Here is a 7011-nt window from a genome sequence, read left to right on the forward strand (position 1 = left end):
GCCCCCTGCCTCGCCCCGCTCCCGCAGGCTGCTACTGCACTACTCCGCCCGTGCGCGCACGCCCACGTCGCCGTGCCCTTGCCTGCCTCCGCGCCATGCCCCGCGCCGCCCGGGGCTCGCCTCCACCGCTGCTTGCCGCCGGCCTCACCCCGACTGGCCTCGGCTCCCCGTCGTCCGCTAGCGCGCCGTCGCCCCAGAACGATTCCGCCACCGCCTGCCTGCCCCGCATCGGTGGCGCTGCTGCGGCCTCGTTGACGTTTGCTAAGATACACAATGACATTTTTGAAATACATGGTGAAAATGTTTTGAACATACTTTTTTTCAAAAACATGTCGAACATACTATGAACAATATTGAAAAACACAATGATTTTTTAAATACAAAAGGACCATTTTAAAAAAAATATCATTGTGTATCTTAGCAAACGTCAGCACATTCACAAATTATTCACCATATATTTACAAAAATATCTTACATGTCTATATTACACAATTACATTTTTCGAAGACATGTAAGTTATTTTTGTAAATATATGGTGAATAATTTGTGAATGTGCTGACGTTTGCTAAGATACACAATGGCATTTTTTAAATACATGGTGAAATTGTTTTGAACATACTTTTTTTCAAAAACATGTCGAATATACTATGAACAATATTGAAAAACACAATGATTTTTTAAATACAAAAGGACTATTTTTTTAGAAACAATCCAATGAACATTTTTTAATACATGATGAACACTTTCACAGATTAAAAAAATTGTTGATGTAACTATAAAAAGTGTTTAACGCATGATGAATATTTCTATATTTCACAATGTATACACTTGAATTACACTATGAATAATTTTAGTGCGTGAAAAATATGTTTTAAAATAAATTATGAATTTGTAAAAAAATATGCGATGATTTTTTAATTAACACGATGAATATTATTAACACACATATAAAAATATTTTTCAAATACATGCGAAATTTTTGTATACCCACAAATTTCTTCGATGTACGTGAATATTTTATATTTTTAGCACGTGTATTTTGCTCAAAAGAGTAAAAAAAATAGAAAATAAAATGGAAGGAACACCAGAAAAAATAATAATAATACTAGCGTGTTCGCTCCACTAGTTTTTTTTAACAAAGTGCGCTCCTAGTTTATATCACGACAACTTTGTTAACCATGGCAAATTGATTTTCACAGCCATGTCAATTTACTATTTCCTGTTCCATGGCAAGTTTTGCATCAATTTGCAAATTCAACATCCGAGACATGGTAAATTGAAGTTCTGGACCAGGGCTAGTTTTGGGGCATGACAAAAGTTCTTGTGCAATTTTAGACGCACAAAAAACTGAAAAGGCAGAGTTTGTAGCACGACAACATTTTTACCATGGCCAATTGCATTAATTTGATGTGAATGATTTATGTTCAGAGCTACGACAAATTTATTTTCAGAGCCATGGGAATTTACTTGTTTCTTGACCGCAGCAAGTTTACATTCATTTTGTAAATTCAAATTTTCGAGCGATGGCAAATCGCGTTTCTGGACAATGCTAGTTTTACATCCATTGAAAATAATTGTAAGCAAATTGCATATAGTTTGTAGCATGGCAACCGTTTTTACCATGCACAATCACATGTCGATCAGGGAGTGCAGGCGTCCTGTATTAATGGCACGTCATCGCTACTTAGCTGTTGCGGTCACGGCATCCGTCACGGCATCGGCTTACTCCGTCAAGACGTACATAGTGGCTCACACACGTATCTGCACCTTTCCGCTGCCATACATCAACTAGTATTTACACCGCCTGTAGTTACTGCCACCACGTGACCTTGTGCCATTGGTCCAGAATCCAGGAGCAAGCGAGCTCGTCCGCTCTATTGCCACTCTCAAGTTTTAGGTGATGTATTTTCTCAGCTTCCCCTAAAAACTTCTCATAAAAACGGTTTTTAATGATGGGGCGACGACGAAGGCGAACTCTAGCGACAACTGACAGCAGACGACGGTGATAGGCGGAGGCGGACGGCGACGCGGCGCCGATGGTCGTCGACGCCAGCGTGGCTACAAGAGGCGGCGATGGCGGTTGGCGGGGGCGGCGGTGGTCGACGGTGGCGGCGCGGCGGACTTCGATGGCGATTAGGTGGCGGTTATCTAACATGGCACTTTTACGGAAAGAGGCATCTTACCCTAGATGGAAGGGGTGTTTTGGAGAATACACGACACCCCGTAACATTTACGACAACTGTTGAAGAGTTTTTTTTTCTTGCCCAACTTCCTCTAAACCTTGGTTATTTTATGGATATGGAAAGTGTTGAAGGTGCTCTAAGAACAGAAAAAAGCAATTCTCCCGTGCATAGGAGGTCCCATGCGTGCCTCATTTGTCCATTTGGTTGGAGATGAGCTTTGCTACACCCACGTAAAATCCTTACGTTTTTTTACAAACCTGCTGACTTGACCTTATTTGATTTGAAGGGGAAAAAAGGCCCAGGCCCACCGTTGAATTCATGGGCTGATTAGTTGAGGAAAAGAAACTAGATCACTCAACATAATATTAAGTTTTTACCAAGTTTCGTTTGTTTTAGGGTTTAGAGTTTACTATTTTAGGGTTAATGGCTTAGGGCTTATGATTGGGGGTTAGGGTTTTTAGTTTTAGTATTTATTAAAACTTGATGATTTTATCCTTTGTCGTATCAAGTTCTAATAGATGACCCTTGCAAAAAAAATTAATAGATGAAACTTAGTGAAGAATTTTTTAACTTGTCAAAACGGATTCACGATTGCTCTTAGGCGGCTGCTACGAATCATTCGACAGTCGAGTCCCCAACCGTCCGATCAAATCCCTCGATACGTTGGATTAGTCAACATAGACCGCGTCGCTCTCACACAATAGAAGACCGCACGTGGCCTCGTCTTCCTCGCGTCGCAGCCAATTCAAAAAAATCCCCACGCACACGCGATTCCTGAGATAGACGCGGTGAGCTCCAGCGAGCGGCCCTGATCTAGCTCGCAGTCGCAGCCGCCATGCCGCGCTCGCTCGCAGCACCAGGCTCGGCCCAGCTCGTTCCTCGCCTTGCAGCAAAGCCGTTCCTCGCCTTGCAAACACATTACCGCCGCCAGTCGTGCAACACCATAGACTCTAGGCATGGCAGCAGCGCTTCACTGCAACGGGCTGCCCCCAAGAGCCGCCGATGACGCTGCACTGAGCCACCCACAAGCGCAGCGCTGCAGCACCGGGACCCCTCGCGGGAGTGGTGCATCGGAGCAGGGGGGGTAGGCGTCGACGAGCGCTCCATTGCAGCTCCGTAGCCGGTGACTTGCAGCTTCCTTGCAGCTCCGCCACCTACGCCGAGCTGCTCCATTGCAGCTCCGTCGCCGGCGTCCAGCGCTCCATTGAAGCTCCGCCGCCTGTGCCGAGCGGCTCCATTGCAACTACGTAGCCCGCGACTTGCAGCTTCGCCGCTTGCGCCGAGCAGCTCCATTGCAGCTCCGCCGCCGGCGTCGAGCGCTCCATTGGAGCTCCGTCGCCTGCGCCGAGCAGCTCCATTGCAGCTCTGCCGCCGTCGAGCAGCTCCATTTCAGCTCCGCCGCCGTCGCTCGAGTACTGCAACGGCACACGAGGTTGCATTGCATCACGGATGAGGTTGTAACGCACCATGATGGCCGTGGACAAGTTGTTGCGTTGCATACCGGCGGCCATGGACGCGTTGGTGCGTTGCAGCACCGGCGTTCATCGACGAGCGCCATTCGTATCGGCGGCATCACCTCCCGGTTCCCCGCTGTTGTGGTGGTCCTCACCATGGCTCCCCTCCATGGGCGCTATGCCACCTCCAGCGATGCAACGGAGGAGCTCCGGCTGTTGGTGCCGACGGCCGGCGTCTAACTCTTCCGTTTTCCTGTTGTGGTGGTGCTCGGCTGCTCGCCATGGCTAATCTCCTGGCGATGGGATGTAAGAGGAAGAAAGAAGAAGAAACGAGTGGAGGAGCTGCGTTAGAGATAAGATAAGGTTGGGGCGAAGCGGTGGGCAGCCGCAGCCTGACACAGACACATGGCGCATAGAGAAGGAGGCTTAAAAGAGAGGAAGATTAGTCGGATGATTATAAACGTTTTCCTTGCTCTTATTTCAAAGCCCTCGTCTCAAGGAGCACAAATACACAAACGAAACATAAATTATACTTTCAGTTCAAGGGATGCAATAGATTCAAATTTAAAAGGTAAATAAAAGGCGTGGATGGGTGAAGCATGTCATCTCTATCGAAAGCTTCATGCGGTGACCCCATCCAAAATAATCAATGGACTAATGCATGCACCAGAGAGAATCCATTCTCCTAAGAATAGGTACATCTTACCCTACCTGTGCGGACGGAGACGAGACATCGCGCGCTGTTAGAGCTCCACCTCCACTAGCTTCCACTCCAAAAATGGCGACCAGCCAGGGCGAGGCGGCCATACATTTCCCAAGACGCACTACATATACGCCAACACCAGTCCGCCAGAAGCTAGGAGAGGGAGACGACGATCGACGGGCTACCAGTGAGTTAGTTACCCATGGGCCGCCACATGGCGCTTCCCCTGCTCCTGGCGCTCGCGGCCCTAGTGGCGTCGCTGCCGTCGGCTTCGCTCGCGACGGCGGGGACGGCTGGTGCGTTCGACAGCTGGTTGTCCGCGAACCAAAAAGACTTCGCGATCAACCAGGCGTTGTACGCGAAGAAGGCGGTGGGTGACACGGGCAGCACCATCGACGAGTCCCTGTCCAAGGCGGAGGATAACAAGACCACCTACGTGGTGGACCCCAAGGGCGGTGGTGACTACAAGACCATCACGGCCGCGATCGACGCCATCCCGGAGGGCAACACCGGTCGCGTAATCCTGGACCTGAAACCCGGCGAGTACCGTGAGAAGATCTTCCTCAATCTCAGCAAGCCCTACGTCACTTTCAAGTCCGATCCCAAGAACCCGGCCATCATCGCCTGGAGCGACACCGCTGCGACGCTAGGGAAAGACGGGAAGCCCGTGGGCACGGTGGGGAGCACCACTTGCGCCATCGAGTCCGACTACTTCGTGGCGTACGGCGTGGTGTTCAAGAACGACGCGCCACTGGCCAAGCCGGGGGCCAAGGGCGGGCAGGCGGTGGCGCTGCGTACGTTCGGCACCAAGCAGGCCTTCTACAACTGCACCATCGACGGCGGGCAGGACACGCTGTACGACCACAAGGGTTTGCACTACTTCAAGGACTGCGTGATCAAAGGGAGCGTGGACTTCATCTTCGGGTTTGGGAGGTCCTTGTACGAGAACTGCCGCATCGTGTCCATCGTGAAGGAGATCGCCGTGCTCACGGCGCAGCAGCGGACCAAGACCATCGAGGGCGCCATCGAGAGCGGGTTCTCGTTCAAGAACTGCACCATCATGAGCGAAGGCGGGGGGGATATCTATCTTGGCAGGGCGTGGGGGGACTCGTCGCGCGTCATCTACGCCTACACCGAGATGAGCAAGGAGGTGGTGCCAGTTGGATGGGACGGATGGAACATCAAGCAGCCTGAGAGGTAAGGTAACATGCATGCATGCATGCATGGGACTCCTTTACATGCATTATGGATGGAGGATGTTTTATTAAGGCCTTGTACAATGGAAGGTGCTTAGAGGGATGCTTAAAAAAATAAACCGGGTTTTTCTGAAGCACCGGCGTCTATTTTTATAGGAGGGACGCTTAGTTAAGCGTCTATCCTGTACAAATAAGCATCGGTGCTTAAGAAAAGTCTGGTTTATTTCTCTAAGCACCTCCCCTAAGCACCTCCTATTGTACAAGGCATAAGGGATCATCTTCGTCCCATCACTCATGTTTTTTTATCGAATGCATGCGTACGTGCGTGCAGTAGCGGGATCTACTACGGCGAGTTCAAATGCAGCGGGCCGGGGTCGGACGCGAGGAAGAGGGTCGGGTGGGCTGTGGATCTCACCGAGGCCCAGGCCAAGCCCTTCATCGGCACACACTACATCTTCGGCGACTCTTGGATTCTGCCACCGCCAACTGGGAACTCTCCTCCCTCTAAAAAAGGCTACAGTGGAGGAGCCCCCGCCACATCCCCCGCCTCATCGCCCGAGTCCGCAGATTCGGCCTCATCGCCCGAGTCGGCGGATTCAGCCGCGTCGCCCAAGTCGGCGTCCAAAGCATCGTCGCCCAAATCCGCCTACTCAGCTGGATCCAAGGTCTGTACATTCATGTTCAAGCTACCCCGCGGCATACTTTTCGTTCTTGTAGCGTTAAAAGCCCGCCCTGACGGCGTTGCGGATTATTTAATTTGCAGACGAAGAAGAAAGAATTATAGAGGAAGAAGATCTCGTCTGCAAGAGGCTAATTAATTGGCTTCGATCGGGCTTTAGGACCAGACAGCATGCATCCCTAGATGAGCTTATTTTCATAGTTTCTTCAGGGTCGAAATGAAACACTTCTCAAGATTGAGAGATAGAGACTTCATATTTTAGATATTTCCGTATTCTCTTCTTTTTATACTACCTTCAAATTGTATGTTTCCTACTGAAGGCAACCAGTGCACCTGATTCAACCGTTTTTAATTTGGCCATATAGAGATATGTACTAGTACATCGCACGTGCCATGCACGTGTAGGTTTAAGGATTATTATTCTGGTGAAAAATGTTGTACCTTCAGAGTGATTGAACGCATCTTTACTTAGTACATAATCATCTTATTAATATATTTAACAAATAACAAGATCAGGTAAATTCCATAGACATGCATCATATACACTGATCAGTCCTATCAATTAGAAGTGTACGCAAAGTATTCCTGAAACAAAGGAAAATTTGGGTCATGATATTTTATTCTTGAATAAGATGGTGATTGATGAAGTCATCACAGGTGACTTGCTAACACGGGAACACCACCTCCCACTAAAAAATATTCCATCTTAATGAGACGAACATATAGCAAACTTGAAGTTTGATCTCGAATGGGCTGTGAGTATAACCATCCTCCCAACCATCCAACTCGGTTCATA

General features: G+C 48.9%; 2 protein-coding genes across 2 annotated transcripts; one reads left to right on the forward strand and one right to left on the reverse strand.

Moving 5' to 3' along the window:
• Positions 1-2152: 2152 nt before the first annotated feature.
• LOC123096824 (uncharacterized) lies at positions 2153-4180 on the reverse strand. Its single transcript, XM_044518593.1, has 2 exons — positions 3685-4180; positions 2153-3598 (listed from the first exon to the last, which is right to left on the reverse strand). Exons 1-2 carry the CDS (start codon positions 3793-3795, stop codon positions 3338-3340), a joined length of 372 nt encoding a protein of 123 aa, XP_044374528.1. The 5' UTR covers positions 3796-4180; the 3' UTR covers positions 2153-3337.
• Positions 4181-4473: 293 nt separating this feature from the next.
• Positions 4474-6745, forward strand: LOC123096823 (putative pectinesterase 63). The gene is made up of 3 exons (XM_044518592.1): positions 4474-5537; positions 5868-6201; positions 6300-6745. The coding sequence occupies exons 1-3, from the start codon at positions 4543-4545 to the stop codon at positions 6318-6320; spliced, it is 1350 nt and encodes a 449-aa protein (XP_044374527.1). The 5' UTR covers positions 4474-4542; the 3' UTR covers positions 6321-6745.
• The last annotated feature ends 266 nt before the right edge of the window (positions 6746-7011 follow it).

This window comes from Triticum aestivum, chromosome 4D (assembly GCF_018294505.1).
Source record: "Triticum aestivum cultivar Chinese Spring chromosome 4D, IWGSC CS RefSeq v2.1, whole genome shotgun sequence".
Classification (NCBI taxonomy): Eukaryota; Viridiplantae; Streptophyta; class Magnoliopsida; order Poales; family Poaceae; genus Triticum; species Triticum aestivum.

What these genes read in the sequence shown, in the direction of transcription:
- LOC123096824 (XM_044518593.1), bottom strand. Translation starts at nt 3,795, where the DNA reads ATGGTGAGGACCACCACAACAGCGGGGAACCGGGAGGTGATGCCGCCG. An exon ending in CAACGCGTCCATGGCCGCCG is followed by an intron (nt 3,599 to 3,684) that starts GTATGCAACGCA and finishes GTGCCGTTGCAG; the next exon opens with TACTCGAGCGACGGCGGCGG.
- LOC123096823 (XM_044518592.1), top strand. Translation starts at nt 4,543, where the DNA reads ATGGGCCGCCACATGGCGCTTCCCCTGCTCCTGGCGCTCGCGGCCCTA. An exon ending in AACATCAAGCAGCCTGAGAG is followed by an intron (nt 5,538 to 5,867) that starts GTAAGGTAACAT and finishes ACGTGCGTGCAG; the next exon opens with TAGCGGGATCTACTACGGCG. An exon ending in CCTACTCAGCTGGATCCAAG is followed by an intron (nt 6,202 to 6,299) that starts GTCTGTACATTC and finishes TTTAATTTGCAG; the next exon opens with ACGAAGAAGAAAGAATTATA.